General features: G+C 42.6%; 1 protein-coding gene and 1 pseudogene across 2 annotated transcripts in view; one reads left to right on the forward strand and one right to left on the reverse strand.

Annotated features, from left to right (window-relative positions):
- Positions 1-6596: 6596 nt before the first annotated feature.
- tnfrsfa (tumor necrosis factor receptor superfamily, member a) overlaps positions 6597-27061 on the reverse strand; it is a 44274-nt gene continuing 23809 nt past the window's right edge. The window contains exons 3-10 of the mRNA XM_083641915.1: positions 16174-16305; positions 11340-11451; positions 10921-11054; positions 10730-10825; positions 10596-10642; positions 9997-10362; positions 9836-9872; positions 6597-9210 (exon numbers count right to left, since the gene is read on the reverse strand). Coding sequence (XP_083498041.1) covers positions 8909-9210; positions 9836-9872; positions 9997-10362; positions 10596-10642; positions 10730-10825; positions 10921-11054; positions 11340-11451; positions 16174-16305 — 1226 coding nt within the window. The 3' untranslated portion in view covers positions 6597-8908. The remainder of the gene's footprint in view (positions 9211-9835; positions 9873-9996; positions 10363-10595; positions 10643-10729; positions 10826-10920; positions 11055-11339; positions 11452-16173; positions 16306-27061) is intronic.
- Positions 24161-25108, forward strand: LOC310781549 (beta-galactoside alpha-2,6-sialyltransferase 2 pseudogene; annotated as a pseudogene). The gene has a single exon. The product of its transcript is annotated as a beta-galactoside alpha-2,6-sialyltransferase 2 pseudogene (transcript).

The raw sequence follows: 27061 nt of genomic DNA on the forward strand, positions 1-27061 counted from the left end.
CACCCACACTGTCCTTTGAGGACACAGAGATGGAGACACAAGTCAAACCAGAAGCTGATACCATCACGCCCTTGGATGACTACTTGGATGAAGCTTCATTTCCAATAGAGGTCCTCAGAATAGATACAAGTTTGGAAATTGAGGTAATGCCAGCCGAGATCTCTAAACCAACATCTGCTGCTGAGGAAAACGTGAATATACCAGCTAATAGCTTGGATGAATTTCTCTCAGCGACACCAAGCCCAGACACAGAGGAGATAGACGTTTTCCTAGGCGAAATTATTCCCTACACAGAAGCTACAGAGACAATAGAGACAGATATTTTAGACAAGCAACAAGAGGGAAATATGCCAACAGAAGAATCAGGCATATCTTCACCTACCTCAAATGCAATAAATGAAACAGACACAACTACAGTAAACATGGAGACAAAACGTGATAATACTAGATCTAGTACAGAAGTCGTTGATATCACGGACTATACAGAGAATGGTGTTGGGCCACAAAGTACAGCATCTGAACCTTTAGCTACTGCTGGACCCATATTCATAAAGTGTAAAACAGGGAGTAAACAAGATGTGAGCAGTGAAACCCCACATCCAACCCCGAAGATGAAGGAACCTGAAGATATCCAAACAGACTCAAGCACATATCCTGAAAGCACAGAGAGATCACGCGTGTCCCCAGCTGCAACAGAAAGGCCACAGGCTGAAGTAAGAGAAGCAGAAAATGAAAACAACGCTCCAAGTGTGACGTCAGTTCCACCTTCAGAAGCCTCGGTGCACAAGCAGCCAACAGACACTCCTCCAAAAGTGAGTAAATGCACATACACACACAAGTGTTACACAAAATGCACTAATGAAAGGGATCGGAGTGTTTGTTTCCCCAACCTTAGACAGGGAATATAGAGACGAAACTGAAAACTATGGACAAGAATTTCCTCACAAGGTTACATTTGAAAGATTTTTTCTTAAAAAATAAAATAAAAACAGAAAACAAATATATTTAGCGAATATCTAGTTCACATACTGTAGCCGAACTAACACGGAAAAAAACACACACATGGTGGGAGATATTCTTACTATTTTTCTGAAATTATAGCTTTAAAATGGCCTATAACATAATAGAGGTTTAAGAATAAGAATCAAAATCAAACTGATGTTTCACGATAAAGTGAAATGAGCCTGCCTTCACGGCTCTTACTCGTATCCTAAACGTTACATGTACTGATGAAGGTTTTCCTCCACAGCCTACAGATGTGACTGCCTCAGTCTCGCCACAGTGCAGAGGTTTACTACATCGCACGGAGGCTGGACGGGCACACTGTCTGGACACATCTGGAGCCAGAGCGGGAGTGCTATCCACAACCATCACTTTGGGGGAAGGTATGGCTGCATTTCAAGATGCAGCGTCGAGGAAGGGTGGACTTAACAGTTCAACATCTGCAGACACGGTGACATCACATGCAGACACAGTGACATCACATGCAGACACGGTGACATCACATGCAGACAGGGTGACATCACATGCAGACACGGTGACATCACATGCAGACACGGTGACATCACATGCAGTAAATGACCTAGATCAGGTGACAGAGCAGGGGAAAGAGCACATATCTAGCAGAGACCAGCAAGACAACTTTCCTCATGATGAAAATGAGCATTTCTATTATTTTAACGGTATACTGAAAAAAGTTCAAAATAATTTGTATCCATCTGCAGACACAGTGACATTGCATAAAGTAAATGACCTAGATCGAGTGAAAGAGCAGGAGAAAGAGCATAACTCTAACAGAGACTATCAAGACAACTTTCCTCATGATGAAAATGAGCATTTGTATTATTATAACGGGATACTGAAAAGAGTTCGAAATAATTTTTATCCTCAGGAGACACAAACATCTGCAGACACAGTGACATTGCATAAAGTAAATGATCTAGATCGAGTGAAAGAGCAGGAGAAAGAGCATACCTCTAACAGAGACTACCAAGGCAACTTTCCTCATGATGAAAATGAGCATTTTTATTATTATAACGGGATACTGAAAAGAGTTCGAAATAATTTGTATCCTAAGTAGACACATATTTAATCATCAGCAGTGTCTATATATCCACAAGAGAAGATGTATACTGTGGTGAGAAAAAGAGTAATGGTAATGATGAAAGAGTCATTCATGTTACTAGTGTATCATCACCAGCTTACTTAAATAAGGTCAGTCATTTTTACTTCAAACCATTAGCCAAGACAGATACAAAAGTTACAAAATGAACTACAGAAAAAGTATGAACGATCCAAACCTAGCAAAGATAAAAGATTCAGTTTAGCAAGAAGAGAAGTCAAGATCACCCTTTCAGACACTTTCGTATAAACAAAAAAAATCAAAGACTAGGCCCGCAGTGTGTTTTCAAAGCACTGGCCATGCTACGTACTACTTTAAAAGCATATTTCTCAGACAGTCTGGTCAAATATACAAGGCCTCACATCTCGTCCTCCCTCAGCCCAGAACCTCAACAGCCGACATGAAATACCCTCCGTCAAGGATGACTGTTTCATACTGTTAAAGGCACTGCCTGCTACAAAACACTGATGCAGTCACAATAATAATGTTTTTATCATTTCTGGAAGTGCAGTTTTAGATAGTGAGGCAATAGCGCCACCTGTAGGGCAGTAAATGAAATGCACTTAATTTAATCTTAATTGTATTTTTGCAGCCATTGCTTCCTCTGAGATTCTATAATATTATTCACCTTATGTACTGTAGCCCCGCGCACTTGACCCATTGTATCACGACTTCCTGTTCAAAACGCCGGCTGTTTTACCTGCTCAAACTAGTCTGACTCACCTGGTCAAACCTAGTTTGACTCACATTATGAGTCAGACTCACTAGGTTTATGAGTCACAGGAAGTGTAAATACAATCTGAACTTCCGATTGTATTTACACTTCCAGTTAGTCTCTCAAGCCAGACGGGTCTCTTCTACATAAGGCAAATATGTTGTAAAGTGCATATCATAAGTACATCACAACAAACTGATGAAGAAATCCACAAACGAATGAATTGGGAACTGGAGTCAGGCACATCAGGTTGTCAGTTTTAATTATCTAATCTAATCCCCCCCCTGTGTGCTCCTGGACTCAGTGTTGACTTGCCTATTTTTAGCTATTGTTATTGTTGCCTCAGAGTCTATCTTCTTATTTTCACTCTTGTGATTTGTAACTTGTATTGGCTGTAATTGTTACATGTTGTCTGTAACATGTTAGATTTTAAGGCTTTTCTTGGTTAATTAGCCTGGTTAAAACCATCATGAACGTGATCTCACAAATAAAGGTAAAATCAAATTCAACTACATCTCTGTTAGTGTATTAATATCAATATTGTAAGTGAATGTAGCTTATATCATTTTATGCATACATCATTATTATTCACCTTATGTAATTCATAATGATGGTGATGTCATACAGCATTGCTGACCCTGCCCTGACAGCAGGGACAGCATGGCTGGCACTGAATACTTTCCTATTGCAAACCACTTCTCGCTCCTGAAAAAAGCAACATTGCAATGCCAAGCTCAAATAGAATAGCATTTATACTGTAAAGAAAGACAAGAGACCACACTCGTATAGGAAGAAACACAGGTGTTACTGCACCCAAGACATTATAGTATTACCGAAGAAATACAACAGACCCAGAGGTTCTGTTGTATACTATCCAAAACACATGAACAGTGTTGTGTTGGCATTCATTAAAACCCTCTAAATATCCAACTCGTTGAACCATGTCAGTTATATTGGTTCAAGGATTACACAGCTGAGTGAATTCCTCATCAAAATCAACCATCTGCTTCTATTCAGTAGGAATAATTGCATCGCTTAATTGATGTAGTAAATGTGTTCTGCCTGGGACAATACCAGGGTTTACATTAAGTTGTTTGTTTTTCCCAATGGTTTTTCCTCAGATGTGGCAGATAGATGGTTTCTAGATCAGGATGTTCTGATGTTTTGCTGCTACATTGGTGCTGCAGTGTAGATGATCTGATCCTTCAATGTATTATTATAGCAAGAAAACTATCAGACAGAGTGTAATCATTTTCCATACGAGAGATGACACACAGCCACTCTGTGACTGCCTGTCGTGTTCTTCTCATTCCTCTTACGGCGTGTTCATGGAACCACACTCCACTTTAGCATCCAGTGGAATGACGGAGGACTCCATACACGTGACTTATTAGTGATATGGTGGTAAATAAAATAAAATGATGGCTAAACCGTAAACTCCAGTTGTTGGTTCCAAGGCAAACAACCAAGATTAGAACTGAAACCAACTGATGTCAATGTAATAGCACAGTTTCCTTTGAATAGTCTCTATCCCTGTTGCTAATCATTAACACCTATCTTACTTAACTATTAATGAGCCTTGATTGCTAAACTGAGTTTATGCACCACTACATCCCCTTTCATAATCATTAACATCGACCTAAGTTAAGCAGGTGTAGAAAAGGCCCCACAATGTCCAGTTATTTTAGTTGAGTTCAGTTGTGGTGTAGCCACAGGAAAAACGGACTACTTGGCTTAATGATTCCTGTCTGACTTTGAATGTATCTAAAACTGTCAATATGCATTTTTTCTATAAGGCGTAATGACACTCCCCCACCTGAAATCTATGTGAAAGGACAGAGGGTGGAGGTTGTCCATGAGTTTAAATATCTGGGTGTTATTATAATTGATAGCAACCTCACCTTCAAAAAACACATAAAAAAAACTACAGGGGCTGTCAAACGTAACCTTCGACAATTTAGATTCATTCGAAATTAGCTGAGTACAGATGCAGCAACATTGTGCATTCTCTGATTTTATCTAATTTATCTTACTGTTCCACAACTTGGTCTCAGGCTAATAAAACAGCCATGCAGCCACTCCATAAACTAATAAAACAAACAATAAAGGTACTGGATTAAAAAAAAACTACCACCACTGCAGCATTATTTAGAAGTATAATTTTCTGACTTTTGAAAACTTTCTGTTCATGGCTAATGTCTGTTTATTATACAGAATCTTCCATGACTTTGCTCCACCACCATTTTACAAGAGCCTCCTCTAGAGGGCACTGTTGTGTCCAATTTAGATCCACAAAATTCAGCCAAACTGCTTTTACAGTCACAGCAAGGTTGTGCAGCAAGGTTGTGGAACACCCTGTCGGCTCTGCAGTACTTTTAAAGGCTTTAAATCCTCAATTAAAGTCAGTTAAGTGGCTGAGGGAAGGACAGTCCTGTAGCCATTAGAAGTCTTCTCTCGTCTACCGAGAACATTTTCTTTCCTTTAGTTTGAATGCAGGGATGATTAGTTTGACTAATGTACTGATATATGGATATGTGTAATTCTACTGTTATTCTGTTATGTGTATCTCCATAGTGTTGTGCACTGCTTTGTTGATGTGGTTCTGTTGTTGGGAGTGTGTGTGTGTGTGTGTGTGTGTGTGTGTGTGTGTGTGTGTGTGTGTGTGTGTGTGTGTGTGTGTGTGTGTGTGTGAGTGTGTGTGTGTGTGTGTGTGTGTGTGTGTGTGTGTGTGTGTGTGTGTGTGTGTGTGTGTGTGTTTTTAAAGTATGTTTGTGTTTACTGTGCCGCCCCGGGACACCATATGCAAATGAGCTAAAAGCTATTTCTGGTGTAATATATTAATTGTGCATTGTCCCTGTCTAATAAACAATAAAAATAAAGATAAAGGCTATTATCTTGGTAGTAAAGCCCAATAGCGAACTCTGCTGGCGTGATCCGGTACTGCAGCTTATATATTATACTGTAGAAAGCCCATGGTGTGATGTCAGAGCCCCTGTTAGAGCAGTGGTTTTCAAACGTTTTGTGCCTGAGGCACACCAAAGGGCAAGACAAAATCTCAATGGACACCTATATATCAAAGAGGCTAATTTCCCTCTTATCATGACTCTTCTTCTTCTTCTTCTTTTTCACACCTGGACTTCCCTCAATTGAGGCTAACAGCTGTTATTGAACTTGCTTTCCGTCTCTTTATTGTGTGCGTTGTGTGCGTTCGTGGCGAGAAATATCACGCACCCATTCAAACAAATAGCCTAACCGCCTGTCAGTCAAACCCAGGGAACATCATCAATGCTTCATTATTCATGTTGTAACCGACATCCTACCTGAATCCACCCTAGCTCGAGTTTAATCCACCCTATTTTACAGCAGGACTTTTAAAGTGTAACATTCCTTTAATAATGACTCAAGTTCTTGATTGTATAAAAGTAATTATGACATTACTTTTACCCTATATATATAATGCCCCATAGCTCTCTGGCCATTAATTATTCTCTTGACTCCCAAGATTGTGATGTCTGAGGACATAGACCGTTGCATTCCACTAGTAGTTCCACATGCCAGAGGGATATTTAACGATGAAACTAGCTCTCTGGCCTCCAAGCGGTTTCAATCAAATTAAATGGATGTCTCTGGTGTTTGAGAAGTGATTTATGCTCTAGTATAAACAAACGTGCAAAATATCAGTTTTATATAGAATTCAAAAATGCAATATCAGTAAAAAACATTTATTTGAAATTGACATCAACAAATACATGGCTTTGCTGTATTTGCATCTGAAATCCATGACAAGCAAACAATAACTAAGGGGGAAATGGCTTAAATAAAGTTGAACAGGGCATTTTTACATGAACAGTCAAAAAGCTATTGGATAAAACAAAACCGAAAACTTGAACAGCTTGGGACTTGCATTGAAATATGTAAAGGTAAAAACACAGAAATGATAAAAAAAAAAAAAAAAAAGAGAGATGCATACACACATCAACTGCCATAGAGTAAACAAGACATAATGCATAGAGAGGGCAAATCCGTTGCTATATGCTTCTATCACTTAATGCAGAAAAGGCCATGAGCTATTTCACAAGTAAATAGACTATTAGGTCAGGAAACAATGTGTTAAAAAGTGGAGGCAAAATATAAGTGAGGGGAGAAAACGGGGTCCCTAGAAATTGATGCAGGTTGTTTTTTCATTGTCTATCAATAGATGGCAGTGCCAGCACTGTAGCCTCACTCTTTGGCTATAAAATAGAATTCTTTCCTCTATACATAAACGTGTAGTCACATCACTGCAGAAAACATGGGCAACATCTAGGTTAATGTCTACAATCACAACATCACCAGCCACTGTGGTCTGTTGTACGCAACATCTTCATACCTCACTATATTTATCCCATTTGTTTTTTGTTAATAGAGCTGCATATACATATCATTTGTAAGGCATCTATGCTCTCTGGAAATGTATGTACAAAGGACAATATCGTGGGAAATAAAACCGAACTTTCGTTATCCAGAAAAGGTTTCCTTCATCTTGTCTTGAGCCTAACCAAGAGAGAACAATCCGTACCTGCGTTCCACGTCACTGCCGACATGCATCAAGGGACTATCGGGTCAGTCCGTTAACTGCAACAGTTGGATTCAACAGGCCAGTTCTCTTTCTCGAAAGACAGGTGTCGCCACAACGCCGACACGGCGCAGCATCAGGGGAGCTCCTGATGCTCGGCTGAGCGGAAATGGCGCGTGTAACATTTTGGTACACATCAACAGTGTGGACTGAAGCGCTGCGCTGGGACGCCGTGCAGCGAGCAGGAACGCGGTTTAACAAAACGCTACAGGTCACCCGCACCGCTCAATCTGATCTCAGTCATTTCACACACAAAAAAAATCTGTGCTGATTTGTTTTCCAGGGTTGTATTGGCAGTGATATAAATAATGACAGATAATTATCATTCATTAAAATAAATATGTCAATAAATAAAATGACCTTTGAACCTCTCTGCGTTAACAAGGAAACGTTATGGAAAACACTTTACTAACCTATTAAAACAGCTGTTCCAAAAGAAACAGCTTGTGAAATTCCTTCTACAATGTTTTTGTGTGATTAGTAACACTGAACATATAAAAGACCGGACGAGGGAAAAACGACCGAAAGCGTTTCTCTGCAAACGTGGCTTGATTGGACACAATCTATGACACTCTTGGATCACTATGGATTAAGTGAAAGTGAAACTCATGATATTGCGAGAAAGATCAAAATAGTCAAGATGTATGAAGGGTGGCAAGGGGATAATTTCCATCGTTAGTAAGCCTGCATATTTACCCTTGTCATTAAAACGGTCCATACATAGTGCTCCGATCCTCGTCTGATAGGATGCTGCCAACGGCCTATTCCATGTGGTTTGGGAGGAGCCTAAATCTACATAACACGTTATACGATAACTGTAGCTCTAAATCCTACATGTGCCAGAGGTCAGTGCATCAAGTAGGCACAGTAACAGTGACATAACTAATGCCACTCCTACAAACCAGTGTATATTCTTGTCTCAAGGTAGTGTTCTTTTAGCCCTTTGCTCAAAGATCTGGGCATGGGACCAGGTGAGCGAAACACAAGCCAGGAGATTTCTAAGCTTATATGGCCGTATATCGCTTTATTAAAGCCTACAGAATACAGCCATGTCTGCCTGTGGAAGTTGACACCTTCATGTTATCCTACTCTTTTAATTTAGATTTTTTTGAAAAAATACTTTCATGGCCGTCTTTGGTGGCGACGTTGTTAACTTTGACCACAAAATCTTTTGTTCTTTTTTTTCCCATTATCATCACTCCTCGCTATGTGTTGCGAGTAGCCAACATCTTTAGAGCAATGATCACTACTACGACTCATCCTTCCCCCTTTTTCTGTCATTTGCTTTTCAAAACTACTGGCTTTCGAATGCATGGCTGATCAGCCAATAAGAGGTAAGCCTGTTCGTGAGAGACAATGTCAACCAACAGTGCCTATGTGCTTTTTAGTCTTCGTCTTGTAATAAGTACTTTCGTCTTCACTTCATCGACACTCCCCGACGGGGACGTGGGGGCGTTCAGGGGGTGTCCGCGTGCTTGTAGTAGCCTTTCTGGAGGGCGGCGGAGGCGATGCTCTCTGCTGAGCGCCGCTGGTCCATGCTTAGCAACGCCTCCAGCAGGTTGTTGATGTCGGCCTTCAGCCCCTCCCTCTGCATCCAGTTCTTCAGCAGTTCATACACCTTGTCAGCAGGGGGGCCGCTCTCTGCGATTCGAATGTGGTTGTCGCTGACTCCGATCAGTCGGAAGAACTTGTTGTGGATCCGTACGTCCAGGTACTCGTCAAACAAATCGAAGCTCTTCCTCAGGGATTTTTCGGATCCTTAGAAAAAAAACGTAAACAGAGACAGATGATGTTTATTTGCTAACATTTTTGTACTTACACACAGAAACTGCATGTTTTGACTAGATTTTCTTTTCTTGTCATTTCCTCCATTTGTATCCCCAACAATGGCAATACATTGTTAGGGATTTAAATGCAGCTAAGTTTAAGTGCTTGAATATGAACTAAACGCAGTTAACTGATGGATACACGCACAACACAATTAAAATCTAAGAAAAAGTTTGTACATTACACCAAATTTTCTTCAGGGGGATGGATTTAAAAAAAATCATTTTAAGTGGAAGTTTAAACAAATCTACGAAGCCATATGCTCTTCAATTTAGCAACAGCATGAAGAAAATCAGCGTATCCCCTGAAGGATTTGAGACGGCCTGACTGTCATGAGATCAATCTATTAAGCAGATAATATGGAGAGAGAGATCTTGTGGAGATACTGTTTGTTCCACTCCACTGTGGACCGACATGAACTGCATTAAACCGTCTAGTTTTACGCCCGCAGCTGTCTTCCAGGGCAGCGCGAGCGCCGCATGCTAAATGGCTTCAGGAAATGAGTAAAAATGTCTCTGGTATGAAAATCCCCCCCTCGCGTTCCAAGAATCCTTACCTAGTTGTGGCACTAATCGGCACTGTAACGGATCATCCTGTAACACGATAGAAATCACAAAAACATGGTCACTAAAATGTTACAGCCAGGCGATTTGCCAAATTGAGAATGAAACATCACAATAACACAGGAAGAGCACGCGTAGACGTGCAAACACATACATGTCTCACTGGCTCTCTTTTCTCCGGACTCTCTCCCTCCCTCCCGCTTTGACACTCCTCTTCCCTCCCGCCACTTCCTCTCACCACCGCTGTGGGCAGCAGCCTCTGGGCGGCGGGGCTCTGGTGCGGCGAGCTGCCGGACGAGGCCGCTGTGGGCAGGGCCGACAGGCTGGTTTGGGACGAGCTGGTGGTGTTGGGCAAGCTGTCCCCCAGTCCCCGGTCCTCGTCCTCCAGGGGAGGGCAAGCTTTGCTCATGCCGGCCTGGGTCTCCTGCAGCAGGGGCCGCGACTCCGGCCGCGACTCTTCCCCCTCGAGACCGGCATTCTGGTTGTTCTGTCGCTCCTCCGGTGTCGCTCCGCTCTCATCCTGATAGAGAGGATGGGAGGATGATGAAAAACAGCGACAGATTGTACTGCACGGGTCATATGTTAACTCTAAGTATACATGGTGGAGGCAATTATAACTAAAGCCTTCAAAAGGTACAAGTGAAATAAATAAATAAATGAATAAATAAATGAATAAATAAATAAATAAATAAATAAATAAATAAATAAATAAATAAATAAATAAATAAATAAATAAATAAATAAATAACTTACAATAGGAATTTTCACGATTTCACTGGAATCGCAGTCGCGCTTTGAACCTGCGCAACAGCAGATGAATCGCATTAGGAAAACATTTGTTGGTTTCTTGATCAAATACACCGCAAAGGTACATGCTTTCAACTCACATGGTCTTTCACACGAACGCTGCTTGATTATAAACCACCACACGCTCAATCCGATAAGCAAGCTCAAGATGATCAGTACGATGACAATGGGAACAACTGTAAAAAAAAAAAAAAAAACACAAATAATTCAACAACTTCCAATGAGAACCATTATTACTGTGTAAAACGGATGAAATGGACCACAAAGTTACCTATGGCCTCGGGAGAACTAGGGGCGGGTGTCGGGGCGGCTGGGGACTTAGGGGTGGGGGACAGGTCCCGTTTCTTACACACCGTGTTGGAAAAGGGCGTGCACTTCTTCAGCTCCTCCTCCCCTGCTTTACACCTGAGATATGAACAGCAAAGACACAGTAGAGCAATGATTCAGCTGCAAAGGCCCCGCCTTCATACAAAGTTATATAGCCACATGATGAAATTATATTCAAAATTATATGAATGGTGAAGATAAAATAAACCAAATGCAATTAAGCACTAAAACAGAATAAACCAACGGTTCTGGTTCTTATCTCAGGACCAGGGATGCAAAGTGAATGCAATTCACTGCAATCGACCAGGATCAGAACCGCTGGAAATAAACTGTGATGGAATTTGCACAGTGGATGCCACTCACTTGGCACAGCGCTTGCAGACTTCACAGGCCTGATCCGGCACACAGAAAGTGCCTGGTCTGCACTGGCACCTGGTGTCTGTAGTACTGGTGCAGGACACGGTTACAATCTCATCTGTGTGGACAGAAAGGAAACGACGAGGACACAATTGTAGCGGTTAATCCAAAAAAAAAATGTATGGCCTAATTTTTAAGTGCTATTGTGAAATCTGCAACCAAAGAAGTTACTCTGAAAATGGGTTTTAGAGTAACGCATTCAAGTTCTCCGATAAAACACGGTCAATCACAAAATAGGCCAATGTTTCAGCAAACGACGTCTTGAATCTACAGTGTGTATTTATATCTAATCTATATGTAACTAATGCAGTGTGACCACTAGCCGGCGCTAACTCAGGGAGTGAGATGTTTGCGGTCATGGAGGGGCAGGCCACAAAGACAGCTTCTGATTCACTCACACAAAGCAGCCAGTGGCTCTGGCTTCAAAGAAAGGTCGCCAGTTGGGGTCCAAAGCATGGCAGTCTAACTCATGACTAAGAGAGGAGTTCCATTACATGGGAGGATGGCATAGCTTAGCATTGGTATAGTTGTTTGCCATAAAAGGCCTTTTTCACAGCAGCCATTTTGTGTCTAAAAGGCAGGAAGTAACTGGTGCAACAAAACATTAATTAGGGTTTCCAACTTCCAGTCCATTTAGGTGTTCCAGTGCTGGGGCCCTAATTAATGAGTTGGTTGCACATGTGTTTCCCCTGACTTTTAGACACAAAATGGCGGCTGTGAAAAAGACCCATTAAGCGTCGATGATCAAACGTCCCTTTAGCTTGCAATAGACCCTTTTCAATGAGGGTTTCCAACTTCCACGATTGGAAACCCTCCACGTAGTGGAGTGTAAGCTACAGATGATAACTTTATGGTTAAAGTTTTCACACAAGTGCAGTACATTGCACGTAAGGACGCACAATGCGCAAATGCGGTAAAAAACCCCAACAACATCCGGTTAACCGGTTACACGCTGCCAGAAGGTCCAGTGTACACGTTTAGAAAATGTTGTAACCGTTGACATGCCTACATAACAACGTTTGGTAGGACCAGAAAGCAAATATAAACAGATATTGATCAACACAGATCGCCTGTTATCACCAAAGATGTTATGTAAGATATACTGGAATTACTGGTCACTACTGGTGCATAGCCTGTAGGCGAAGAGGAATTAACATGGGATGAATTTAAGACATTTGAATAATTATTTCTATAGAACACCATTCTGCATGATAATGGTTGTTCCATGTATGCAAAATCACGTTAAATAATCAAATTAATGTTCATCTCTTTGAACCGAATTGGAACGTTAGGTGTGATGTCAAACAAAACAGAAATATTTCAACAATATTCCTACCATACTTCATTCTATCAGGGTTTTGAAGTAAAATTTGCTTTGTCATCATCAATTTAGACAGAAGACATGCGTGTCACGACGATATAAAAATGTCTTCATATCATCACAATATGATTGCACTGAAAACAATAATATTGAATTATCGCCCAGCCCTCTTCTGCAGCCTACTTTCAGACTAGCCTATCTTTGTTAACAATGAAAATGAATGGGGGTGTTGGCTGTGGTTAATATCCTGTTACATGGTGTTATATTTCAGAGTGGTTGAGAGATGCACTGATAGTATTTGTGCTGTTGGATTCTGCACTGATCTAGCTCCAGGGTACTCATATAGGGAGAATGGCAAATTAAGTTGTCCCAATATTTTTACTTAAATGACATACTTTGGTCAAATAAAATAGAACCTGACTAAAATGAGACTTTGGCTCAGTGAGGCAAATTGCCAGGTGTGCCAAGCTAAGGTGTTTCTGTTGAGAGTCGAGGAGAGGCAAAGCAGCTGGGCCAACAGTAATGTTGCTATAAATAATACGAAACCAGCGCAAATTCGCAATAGCTGAGACCAGATATGCGATGTCAGTCAGTGTGATGTCATCCACTCCATTGTGATGTCATCCACTGCATTGACATTGATTTTGTGGACCAACATTTTTTTCTGGACCGACCGACCGCCCGACCGACCGACCGCCCAACCAACCAACCGAGCTGGAGCTAATAAAATAATTGATTATCTGCTAAAAAATACATCACATTACGTTTCTGTTATCAAAAGGTGTTTATGGTTTGAAGTTTCCTAGATTTCTTATTATGACTACTGATTTCAGTACACTGTTAACTGCATCAAAAGGTTTAAGAGCATAATCGTTTTTAGAGAGAGCACATTAGAATGAGAGTTGTCTTAATAAACAAAACTGAGTGTTGAGCTGTACACACTCTTATTCAACACCTTCATTCACTGTTATGTTTGTCATTTTGTTTTCCAGCTGCTGAGACATTTTAAACATTACCAGTGGCGTGCCGCGACGCCGCTTCCTGCTCGCCGCGTTGCAGGACGTAAACAATTCTGCCATTTTTGCATTGAAAAATACCAGTATAGTGACAAAGCACGTTTGGCTTTTGTTAAATAATGACACTCGGTTGCGATTGGATTGAGTGTAACACAGGCAGAGGAGATGAGCAAGAATACATGGGATTAAAATAGGATCTGAGTTAGGCAAGCAGGCCGGGAACGAGTCGATATTTCACTATCAGTTCGACAGCTTGTGGAAAATACTGTCAAATCTAGGCTCATTTATTGAGGGAAAGGTGTGTATGTGTGTGCGGTTGGGGGTGTATGTGTGTATGTGTGTATGTGTGTGGGGTTGGGGGTGTATGTGTGTATGTGTGTAGGTGTGTATGTGTGTGCGGTTGGGGGTGGGGTGGGTGCATGCAAGGTGTCACTGGTAATCCCAATCCTTTAAACTAACCCTAACCCAGGGGGCAGGCGAGTCTGAGAGGTCATTTACACCTGGCAGTGGCACTAACATGCGTTTTCTGTGATCAGATTGCAATCGGATAGTGCTTGACCACATTATTAGCCCCATTTCATTTACACCTGGCGTTAGCATGCGTTTTGGGTGATCAGATTGCAATCCGGTCACCCAAAACGGGTGTCCTCTCAATCTGTATAGTGCATACAGTTGCTGTATGCGGATTGAGAGGACGCATTGCATTTACACTTGTGATTGATGTGGTCACAATGCGTCCCCGACTCCCCGACCACCTCCGGAGGTGGTTTGGCCGATCAGATTGCAATCCGTCTTCAATGTGTCTTGGGCGCGTTTACACCCGTATACTTTCAAGCGGTCAAGCACTATCCGATTGCAATCTGATCACAGAAAGCGCATGTTCGTGCCAGGTGTAAATGGCCTCTTGAGTGAGGATAGTTTTCCCTGTGCATCTCCTGTCTAACCTGAGTAATTTATGCAGATGAGGTTAAGTTAAGTTAACCAACTCTGAATCTAAATCTAAATGAACAAGTGCATGTACGGAATGAAAGACAAAAATGAAATAAGACACTGTGACAGACTGACAACGTTGAACATAAAGACACTGTGACAGACTGACAACGTTGAACATAAAGACACTGTGACAGACTGACAACATTGAACATAAAGACACTGTGGCAGACTGACAACGTTGAACATAAAGACACTGTGACAGACTGACAACGTTGAACATAGACACTGTGGCAGACTGACAACGTTGAACATAAAGACACTGTGACAGACTGACAACGTGAGAAAATAGGTGAATCATAATGAGAGCGTAGCGCCGCATGACACCATGAATGATTCATTCTCAACAGTATCCCATCAGCATAGTATGTTTGTCAATATGCGCTTCTAAGCGTTACGAATTCAGATCACAACGTTGTTTATTGAAAAGTCTAAGCTTTGAATCCACGGTTGCTTTCGCATGTCCCCCATTCATTATTACAAAGTCATAAATGCGTTCAAACTGGAGCAAAAGGCACAAAGCTCGTTCTTAAAAGCCTCTATGAAAACGCACAAAACACATCCTATGTAACATTAGTCTCTTTTGCCGAGCTCCGGCCTTTCAGGGCGCACAAAGACGGCCAGTGTGGGAGACAATGAGACACAGCCACACCCAGCGCAGCCAGGTAAGACACACACACACACACACACACACACACACATACACACACACAAGCACATCTCCAGAGACAGGTAACACACTCGCATTCAGCGCGTGAAACAAAACAACAAAGACACACCCTGCTACTCCATGTAACATCATAAGATCAGATTTTCGCGGGTGGATTTGAAAGGCGGGGGGGCAGACAAAAAGATATTAACTTTCCCGAACAATAATCTGTGGCAAACGGAGTTATAGAAGTGTCTAAAGTGATGTGAATTTGAAAGGGCGAAGGGGGAGGGGGGGAATGACTTGGAAGAATTGAGAATTGTTACCCCACATACAGAGTCGTAAGCGTTGAATAGCGAGAGAAAAACAACCAGTGTTGGGCAAGTTACTTTCAAAATGTAATATACTACATATTACTAGTTACTTTCATTGGAAAGTAATAAGTTACTTTACAATATTACTTTGTGTAGAGTAACTTGTTACTTATTACACTACGTTTGCATTACTTTCACCGAAACAACAGCAGCAGCAGAATGACATTGCCGCCCCGAAACCATCCCGAAAAATAATTTAAACCGCCTTGAAGTCAGTGTAAACAATCCAAAATTCTAAATGTTATTATTTTCCTTTGTTTTTGTCAACACACTACTTACTTGACAAAGTAACTGGTATAATAATTACTGTAATAAGTTATATTACTGAGTTACTGCTAAAAGTAATATATTACATGTAATATGTTACTTTTGTAATGAGTTACCCCTCAACACTGAAAACAACAAGTGAAGAAGAGGAGACGGTGGTTACCTGTGCGGCAGTGCGTGCACGGCAGACAGCGGTTCATGCCGTTGGAGTGCTCCGTGTACGTCTGGCCGTCGTCGCAGGACAGACAGCTCCCCACCTCCAGGTCTCGTTCACAGGCCTTCTGCACAAAAGTACCTGACAAGACCATCAGAAAGCAGTCAACCAACAAGCCAATACTACGTTTCTATCCCCCTACGGTGTGTTAAGCAGGCTTATATTGTGTGCGTAAACCATAAGTACACATGGGAACTGATGTACTACGCTACAAAACACATTTGCCCTCCTATGTTGGTCGTGTGTCATGCTTAGCACTTTCACACTCAGTTCACGCATGCCAGGAATGACAGAGCACTTGATTCTCATGTGTTTTCAAGAGTTATCTGATGCACAAACGGAAGGGAAAAAACAGCACAGACAGAAAATGGAGAAAAGGGGGGGGGGGGGGGGGGTGTAAAGACTTCTTTAGATATAAATTAAATGAAATTAATTAATTAAATTGTTTTCAGTAATAGAGTTGTTTTTATCACAAGGGAGAAGTGGCATTCAGTATTCATCCAGGCTGAGAAGTATTTAGGCCGATGTACACACACACACACACACACACACACACACACACACACACACACACAAAACCCTGAAGTGGCTCGAGCGGCTTTTGAATAGGTGGCAACAAATAAGCACATGACCTACAGAATAATGTAACAAAACAGAGTGCACAAAGAGGGGGGGGGGGTAAAGCATATAAACTTAAAGGGACACTCCACCAAAAAACAATGCTGATTTATTTTGCATATGTCACAACAATCTCACACATGGGGGGGGGGGGACCTTTGCAGACATTTAGTTGGACAGTTATTGAGATGATTTGAGTTAAGTTGTGGACCACTGATATCATTCATGCACAATTGACATCATTGGTCCACAACTTAATTAAAAGAGAAAAGACCCGTTTCCTAACATTTCAGAATTGCAGATAATGTAATTAAAAGAGCCAGCAGCAGCAGCAGCAGAAGCAGGGAGTAATTGCATCTTGACCAATTTAGTTTTAAGCTACAAGCTACATACATTTCTTACCGTACCACCATGCTTTGTTTTGTTTGTTTTTTGTTTATTTTCCTACTGTATAAGAGCAGTTTAATTAATATCATCTACTTGTATTAATACAGCCTAAACAACACAATAATCCTCATTTATAAATCCCACTTTAATCCTTGATTCCTATGGAAACATTAATTCAAAATGTTGGTTTTAAGTTCACTGCTCTAGTCATAATTGACCTTTTCTTGCTTTGTGCTCCAATAAGTTTTTTTTTTATCAAATTCTATTCATTTTTATAGTTAGCAGGATTACAATGCATAGGAAAATCATCATAGCAAAAATATTAGATTGAATTACATTGCAGTTGCCAACCTTTTATAGCCCCCCTCAAAAGAGTAAGAAATGAAAATTAACAAAAGAAAAGAACGATTGTTTGACGACAATCATCCCCCACCCTCCCCCCACCCAGGATCTTCAATATTTTGGTCTAATGATTGTACAAAGTTATAACAGTAACATCATGGAAGCATACCCACATATACAGTACATGAATACACAAAATAGATACCGTATGTCTTGCTTATACAATACCCATACAGCCCCATAACTTCAAGTCATTACATTTCATAGCATGTCTTTCACGGTTTGGTGTTTGACCCCATGGATTCTACCTACAGTACAGACATTTCCATATATATGATATCTAAAAATGATTGCAGCCACTGGGAGTGAAAAGGAGAATGTGGGGGTTGCCAGCGAAGAGCTAACATCTTCTTACAGCTCGAGTAACAGTTGGCAAGCTTGTAGCAGCCTATGGACCTAGCCTACAGTAGACTGTGTGATGTCACAAGCTTGTAGCAGCCTATGGACCTAGCCTACAGTAGACTGTGTGATGTCACAAGCTTGTAGCAGCCTATGGACCTAGCCTACAGTAGACTGTGTGATGTCACAAGCTTGTAGCAGCCTATGGACCTAGCCTACAGTAGACTGTGTGATGTCACAAGCTTGTAGCAGCCTATGGACCTAGCCTACAGTAGACTGTGTGATGTCACAAGCTTGTAGCAGCCTATGGACCTAGCCTACAGTAGACTGTGTGATGTCACAAGCTTGTAGCAGCCTATGGACCTAGCCTACAGTAGACTGTGTGATGTCACAAGCTTGTAGCAGCCTATGGACCTAGCCTACAGTAGACTGTGTGATGTCACAAGCTTGTAGCAGCCTATGGACCTAGCCTACAGTAGACTGTGTGATGTCACAAGCTTGTAGCAGCCTATGGACCTAGCCTACAGTAGACTGTGTGATGTCACAAGCTTGTAGCAGCCTATGGACCTAGCCTACAGTAGACTGTGTGATGTCACAAGCTTGTAGCAGCCTATGGACCTAGCCTACAGTAGACTGTGTGATGTCACAAGCTTGTAGCAGCCTATGGACCTAGCCTACAGTAGACTGTGTGATGTCACAAGCTTGTAGCAGCCTATGGACCTAGCCTACAGTAGACTGTGTGATGTCACAAGCTTGTAGCAGCCTATGGACCTAGCCTACAGTAGACTGTGTGATGTCACAAGCTTGTAGCAGCCTATGGACCTAGCCTACAGTAGACTGTGTGATGTCACAAGCTTGTAGCAGCCTATGGACCTAGCCTACAGTAGACTGTGTGATGTCACAAGCTTGTAGCAGCCTATGGACCTAGCCTACAGTAGACTGTGTGATGTCACAAGCTTGTAGCAGCCTATGGACCTAGCCTACAGTAGACTGTGTGATGTCACAAGCTTGTAGCAGCCTATGGACCTAGCCTACAGTAGACTGTGTGATGTCACAAGCTTGTAGCAGCCTATGGACCTAGCCTACAGTAGACTGTGTGATGTCACAAGCTTGTAGCAGCCTATGGACCTAGCCTACAGTAGACTGTGTGATGTCACAAGCTTGTAGCAGCCTATGGACCTAGCCTACAGTAGACTGTGTGATGTCACAAGCTTGTAGCAGCCTATGGACCTAGCCTACAGTAGACTGTGTGATGTCACAAGCTTGTAGCAGCCTATGGACCTAGCCTACAGTAGACTGTGTGATGTCACAAGCTTGTAGCAGCCTATGGACCTAGCCTACAGTAGACTGTGTGATGTCACAAGCTTGTAGCAGCCTATGGACCTAGCCTACAGTAGACTGTGTGATGTCACAAGCTTGTAGCAGCCTATGGACCTAGCCTACAGTAGACTGTGTGATGTCACAAGCTTGTAGCAGCCTATGGACCTAGCCTACAGTAGACTGTGTGATGTCACAAGCTTGTAGCAGCCTATGGACCTAGCCTACAGTAGACTGTGTGATGTCACAAGCTTGTAGCAGCCTATGGACCTAGCCTACAGTAGACTGTGTGATGTCACAAGCTTGTAGCAGCCTATGGACCTAGCCTACAGTAGACTGTGTGATGTCACAAGCTTGTAGCAGCCTATGGACCTAGCCTACAGTAGACTGTGTGATGTCACAAGCTTGTAGCAGCCTATGGACCTAGCCTACAGTAGACTGTGTGATGTCACAAGCTTGTAGCAGCCTATGGAGCCAGCCCACAGTAGAGTGTGATGTCACAAGCTTGTAGCAGCCTATGGAGCCAGCCCACAGTAGAGTGTGATGTCACAAGCGTGTAGCAGCCTATGGACCTAGCCTACAGTAGACTGTGTGATGTCACAAGCTTGTAGCAGCCTATGGAGCTAGCCTACAGTAGAGTGTGTGATGTCACAAGCGTGTAGCAGCCTATGGAGCCAGCCCACAGTAGTGTGTGTGATGTCACAAGCTCGTAGCAGCCTATATGTATGGAGCCAGCCCACAGTAGTGTGTGTGATGTCACAAGCTCGTAGCAGCCTACATGTATGGAGCCAGCCCACAGTAGAGTGTGTGATGTCACAAGCGTGTAGCAGCCTATGGAGCCAGCCCACAGTAGTGTGTGTGATGTCACAAGCTCGTAGCAGCCAACATGTATGGAAGCAGCCCACAGTAGAGTGTGTGATGTCACAAGCTCGTAGCAGCCAACATGTATGGAAGCAGCCCACAGTAGTGTGTGTGATGTCACAAGCTCGTAGCAGCCAACATGTATGGAAGCAGCCCACAGTAGTGTGTGTGATGTCACAAGCTCGTAGCAGCCTACATGTATGAAGCCAGCCCACAGTAGAGTGTGTGATGTCACAAGCTCGTAGCAGCCTACATGTATGGAGCCAGCTCACAGTAGAGTGTGTGATGTCACAAGCTTGTAGCAGCCTATCGCTTAGTTCACACAGACAAGCTAGGCTTGTGACACAGACAAGCTAGGCTGCTACAAGCTTGTGTCATCACACACTCTACTGTGGGCTGGCTCCATAGGCTGCTACAAGCTTGTGACATCACACACTCTACTGTGGGCTGGCTCCATAGGCTGCTACAAGCTTGTGACATCACACACACTACATTGGGCTGGCTCCATAGGCTGCTACAAGCTTGTGACATCACACACTCTACTCTAGGCTGGCTCCATAGGCTGCTACAAGCTTGTGACATCACACACTGTACTGTAGGCTGGCTCCATAGGCTGCTACAAGCTTGTGACATCACACACAATCTACTGTGGGCTGGCTCCATAGGCTGCTACAAGCTTGTGACATCACACACACTACATTGGGCTGGCTCCATAGCGTATGGAGCCAGCCCACAGTAGAGTGTGTGATGTCACAAGCTTGTAGCAGCCTATGGAGCCAGCCCACAGTAGAGTGTGTGATGTCACAAGCTCGTAGCAGCCTATGGAGCCAGCTCACAGTAGAGTGTGTGATGTCACAATTCCACAATTCACTCCATCAGACTTTCCAGGCTGCACATTTGACTAAATTCACACGTTCATTTGAAACTAGAACGACCGCAACGCAGACTTATGCCTCCGCCATTAGTTCATTCTGGAGTCCAAATCGCCATTTGAGGCAAATTGGAAGAGATTCCGTCAAGGCGCTCCTGTGATGTTGCGTTACAGAGCTTGGAAATTGGGTGTGTGAGAGGTCACAGTGACCTTGAACTTTGACCACCAAAATGTAATCAGTTCATCCTTGAGTCCAAGTCGATGTTTGAGACAAGTTTGATTAAATTCCGTCAAGGCATTCCTGAGATATCACGTTAACAAGCTTGAAAATGGCGTTTGAGAGGTCACAGTGACCTTGACCTTTGACTTTTGACCACCAAAATCTAATCAGTTCATCCTTGAGTCTAAGTAGATGTTTGAGGCAAATTTGATGAAATTCCGTCAAGGTATTCATGAGATGTCGCGTTAACAAGCTGGAAAATGGCGTTTGAGAGGTCACAGTGACCTTGACCTTTGACTTTTGACCACCAAAGTCTAATCAGTTCATACACCAGCCACCGGAGAGGGGGCTGGAAATTCTGTATAAGTAGGCAGAGCTGTTTTGGCTCGGCGCACATTACTTTGAGATTTGATAATGGTGTGTGACTCTGTACAGATGGAACTTTTTCATGGAATAAATCATCCTTTATTCACTTTCAACGAGCAACTGATTTATTGATGAATCAACAAGCATTTATTTCCATCACATATGACATCACTAATGACATCATCACCAATGACATCACAAATGCTCCAGTGTCATCACTAATGACATCACTCGCTGATCGATGATTTTATGACATTACTGATGATGTCATTATGACATCACTGATGATGTCATTATGACATCACTGATGATGTCATTATGACGACAAAGGTCCAGTGACATCACTCACTGATAACATCATCCCTGAAGACACTAGTAGTCTAGGGAAAATAAGGTTTGACCTTAAACTAATTGCAACAGAATTTATTTTCACATTTTTATGTTTATATTGATGCCCGAAACACTATATTAAAAATCCCAGAAAATCCCATTAGTGGAAATATGTTAAAATTACATTTTTTCAAAATGGCTGCCATTATTAAAATGTTGGCCATATCTTGACTCCAACTAGACCTAGAATTACAAATGTGGTGTCTATTTCCACATTTTTGGGGGCAAGGAATCCACAGAAATGGTTGTTGAGTCTCTAAGTAGAACAGATTTTTATTTTCTCATGTAATTATGTAGTCGTAATACAACATGTCATTTCTCACAATGTTAGCTACAACTTCGTATTTGTTAATCATACACATTTTGGGTGATACCCATTACCCTTGAGCATATTGAAGTGCTTGCCATTGAAAAAAAAAGTTTGTTGTTTCATATTTCCAATTAAAAATGTGTTGCGGTAATGAATTTATTCCCTCACAGTGTCTCTAAAAGTGTCTGGAAATGCATCAAAAATGAGCACATCTATCTATCTAAGGGAGCTAGGGCTCTGTTTGTTTGTCTGTTTGTCTGTCCGTCCCACTGATGACATCATCTCGAGCAATTATGATGCCATCAGTGATGTCACTCGAGCAATTGTGATGTCATCAGTGATGTCATAAATCCTTCCTGGCTCACCCTATATAAGTGGAAGCAGTGTCGCTCAGCCTCCCTCTCCATCTAACATCAACTCCACCAGTACCTCATCCACGCTACAACAGTGAGGCAACAGGAAAGTAACTACTACTTTTGTTTGTGAATATACTGATTCCTACTTGTATTGTTGTGAGATGCCTCGCAACAAAAAACGGAATCAGATGATGAAAAAGCTACATGCTGCAAAGAAACCTGAACCTGCTTTGAATCCCTTAGTTTTAGCTATGCAATGTTCTAAGCAGACTGGATGGCATGCAGCAGAAGCAGATGATAGAACGCTCATCCATAAGAGACTTGAGACTTGACTTGGACTTGTGACCAAAGACGTGAGACTTGACTTGGAGTATAGCTAAAAGACTTCAGCCTTGACTTGGGGACTCTAGCTCAAAGCCTTGAGACTTGCCCGGCCACGACCCATTGCTGCGCAGCAGCTATAATTGTTTATTTATGTTTGTTTATTGTTTATTTGCACAAAGAAAATGAATAACAACAGATAGTACCTTAGAAAGTATCTTAATTAGCTATTATTAAGCTATACCTATTAGTAAGCTATTAGCTAACTAGTAAGTGCTTATTAAGCTAGCCTACTTTGAATGGTAACACACAAATACTGTCATTGGTAACAGACAATAAATGGCGGTCAACTTACCCATAACCTTCGGATATGGAGACTTAGCCTACCTGTCCACTCGTCTGCATGTTTGAGCTACAACTTGCGCTGTGCCTTGCCGAAATCAAATTGCCTCCAATGCGAGACTCGTGAATGACATGACTATGAAGTTATGGTTTGCGATGGCTGTCTGAGGGAACAAGATGTGCATGAAAACTCACCCTTTTCCACTAACTATTAGAACATATTAGCCACACTTACATTTTTTATGTTTTGTTTTGTTATGTTACAGTATGTTTGGTAGAGCTTTTCCCTAGCCCCACCCCTTTCCTGACCACACCCCCTCCCACCTCCCACATACACTCCCCCCCGATACACCTGTCCATGCCCCCTACCCACCTCTCGAATCCAGACTCTCTACGACCTTCCTATCCCTAGCAACGGACCCTTTTCCCTAGCCCCGCCCCCTCCATTGAGCCGACCCGGGTCAGATCCGCTCCAAAATGTAATGGGTTCTTCCTTGGCCCACGCTACACCCTTCCACCAAGTTTCATGAAAATCGGCCCAGTAGTTTTGCCGTAATCCTCCTGCTAACAGACAAACGGTCAGACAAACAGCACCGAAAACATCACCTCCTTTGTGGAGACAATGCCAATTTTGAGAATGTTCCACTACTGGGATTTTCTGGGATTTTCAGTATGTTAAATTGGAAGGTTTCAAGAGCTGAATACAACACAAATAATTTCTGTTGCAATTTGTTTAAGGTTGGGTAATTTTTTCTCACAGATTCCCTAGACTATAGCCCAGCCTATAAAGCCTGAAGTGCACTATGAGGCAGTGGTGTCGGACGCGTGTGTTCATGATGGGAATGCTGGTCATGGTTGTGCTCTTCCTGGCTCTCCTCTCTAACCTGGATTCCAGACCTTGGCTGCCTGGTCACCCTTCGGTCACCCTGGGCAGGGCTGCCAAGAGCCCCGAGGAGCTGCTGCTATGTCAACTGAAGGGTCATCAGGCCCGGCTGAGGACACTGGATGGATCAGAGGAGCCGTTCTCCTCACTGGGCTGGGCTGGGCTGGTGCCGCCCCTCCCCCTGGACCAACTCTACGGGCGGCAGGACCACAGCGCCTTCAAGTCCTGTGCTGTGGTGACCTCAGCTGGAGCCATCCTGCACTCAGGACTGGGCAAAGAGATCGAAACCCATGATGCAGTTTTGCGGTTCAATACTGCTCCTACAGAGGGATATGAGAAAGACGTGGGGACCAAAACCACTATTCGACTATTCAACTCACAGATTTTGGCCAAACCTGAGCATCGATTCAAGACAAGCTCCCTCTACAAAAATGTGACTCTGGTGGCATGGGGCTCTGCAGCTTACCCCGTCAACTTACACAAGTGGTATGCTAGTCCAGGCTTTAACCTGTTTGGTCCGTACCTGGAGCGCCGGAGGCTCCATCCTGCCCAGCCCTTCTACCTTCTTCACCCCAGCTATTTGTGGCAACTCTGGGACGTGATTCAGGGCAACACTCAGGAGAGGATCCAGCCCAATGTACCCTCATCTGGCTTCATGGGGATCCACCTGATGATGACGCTGTGTGAGCAGGTGCACGTGTATGAATACATCCCCTCCATGAGGCAGACTCACCTGTGCCACTACTACCCCGAGAGTCACTATGACGCCGCCTGTGGGCGTATCTTCCACCCGCTCCTGTACGAGAAGAGGCTGGTCCAGCGGGTCAACACGGGCTCCAAAATGGACCTCAAGAGGGGACGCGTCACTCTTCCCGGCTTCAGCACCGTCAACTGTGATTAGGGATTCTGGCGCTAGGCCAGTGATTCGCAAACTGTGGGCCGTGGAGGTACTGCAGGTGGGCCGCAAGTGATCTGCCAACACTCCCCATTTTTGTGGGCCATCAAATGGCTGTAGCAGGGTCATTTCTAAAGCTACAGTGGAGATCCTGTTATCAGAAGAAGACCTAAGGTATCCATTGTTACCAAGCAGCATAATATGCTAGCTTGTCGGGAAGGGGGCTGAATAACGCTCTGAACATGCATACATTTTGGCAAGGGAAAACTATTTCAAAGGGGTCCCTTGACCTCTCAGCTCAATTTATCTGAATGAAAATTCGTTCAATGAGTCTCCCCTTTACAGATAAGGTAGCATTTTTCACAGCCTAGCATTAATAGCTTTAAATAGCTTTTATTAGCTTGAGCAACGGACGACTCGCAAACTAAAACAGAGAATTAGCGAACATAAGAGCTCTATTAGACGAAACGATCGTCTTTACCCTATTGCTGTCCATTTTAATGATCACAACCATGATATTGCCTCATTACGCTTTTGTGGCATTGAGCAGGTTCCCCTGCCACCTAGAGGTGGCAACCATGACCTCCTCAAAAAAAGAGAGGCCTTTTGGATTTTTTACCTCCAAACTTTAACACCAAAAGGTTTAAACGACGAACTACAACTCAACATTATGCTCTGAATTTTTAATCAATATTTATTGCATTCCATTGTTGATTGATATTGTATTTATAGTTCGCATTTGCTATTTTTCTATTCTCTCTTTATACTTAATTTTATTACTGGGTATTTGTTTATTAGTCTCCCTTTATTTATATCTTACTGGGAACAATGGCCTTTTTTGATTTTAAGTTTCCCTTTATACATTTTACTGGGAACTTTTTAATCAATAGCCCATTTGATATATAAAAATTCTTACTGTGTATTTTAAGCTTCTTCCCTTTATTTATTTATTACTGGGATTAGCATTTTCAAGTTTCCTTTTATTACTGGGAACTTTTAATCATTTTCCCTTTATTTTTATTACTGGGTCAATGTATAGGTGTGTGAAGGCTGATCCTCATGTATCCTGATTGCTCTATGTATTATGATTGACTGACACCTGCAGTGTCTATTAGGCACCGTTGGCAGCCTGATTGCCTGACTGTGATTGGTTGCTGCGACACCCCATTGTGCCTATATATGACTGCTGTCTGCATTCAGGTATTACTTTTGCCAGATGAAGGTCTTGTTGTGACCGAAACGTTGCTAAATAAAAGTCTGAAGTGAAGTCAGTGTGCGGGATTCTCCTTTCTCAACTCATCTGATGCTCCGACGCACCTGACGCACACGGTTTGTGCAGAGATCACCCCTCTTCTACATTAGCTTGAGCAACAACAGAAGAAATCAATTAACCCTTGTACCCCAATGCCGCGGAATCCTCAACTTACTATTGGTCCATCTGATGGACCTTAACGTACTTAACGTAATAATTTATAATTATTAATTTTTAATTTTTAAATTTTTGACTGTTTATAATTCATTGGTAACTTCTTCCCTAATACCTCATACCAACATTTCATACCTATTCGAATTTTAACCCCTCAAATGCCAGTGTACAGTAAGTACAGTAAAAAAAAAAAGTACAGTAAAAAAAAAAAGTGATTTTTTTTTTCCATTTCCATAAAGACAAACTGGCTTTGGGTCTGATATTATGGGCAGGTTGGGGTGTTTTACAAAAGTCACCACTGCAAGATGCCTAGTATCAAAGATTCGCAGGCATGATGTCACAATAGCTATGACATCACTAGCCTATGACATCATCAGTAAAACGGACGACCATGTTTAGGCCTTTAAGGCTGGGCTTACAGGATGCAGGACACAGTACCATGTAAGGAGTGTGAGGTTCAGTTTATGTATACATAAACTGAACAGTTCTAGGTTTGGTTCCGCAGGCCTGTCCCACTGGTCACACCTATGTCT

This window comes from Poromitra crassiceps, assembly GCF_964638095.1.
Source record: "Poromitra crassiceps genome assembly, chromosome: 8".
Lineage (NCBI taxonomy): Eukaryota > Metazoa > Chordata > Actinopteri > Beryciformes > Melamphaidae > Poromitra > Poromitra crassiceps.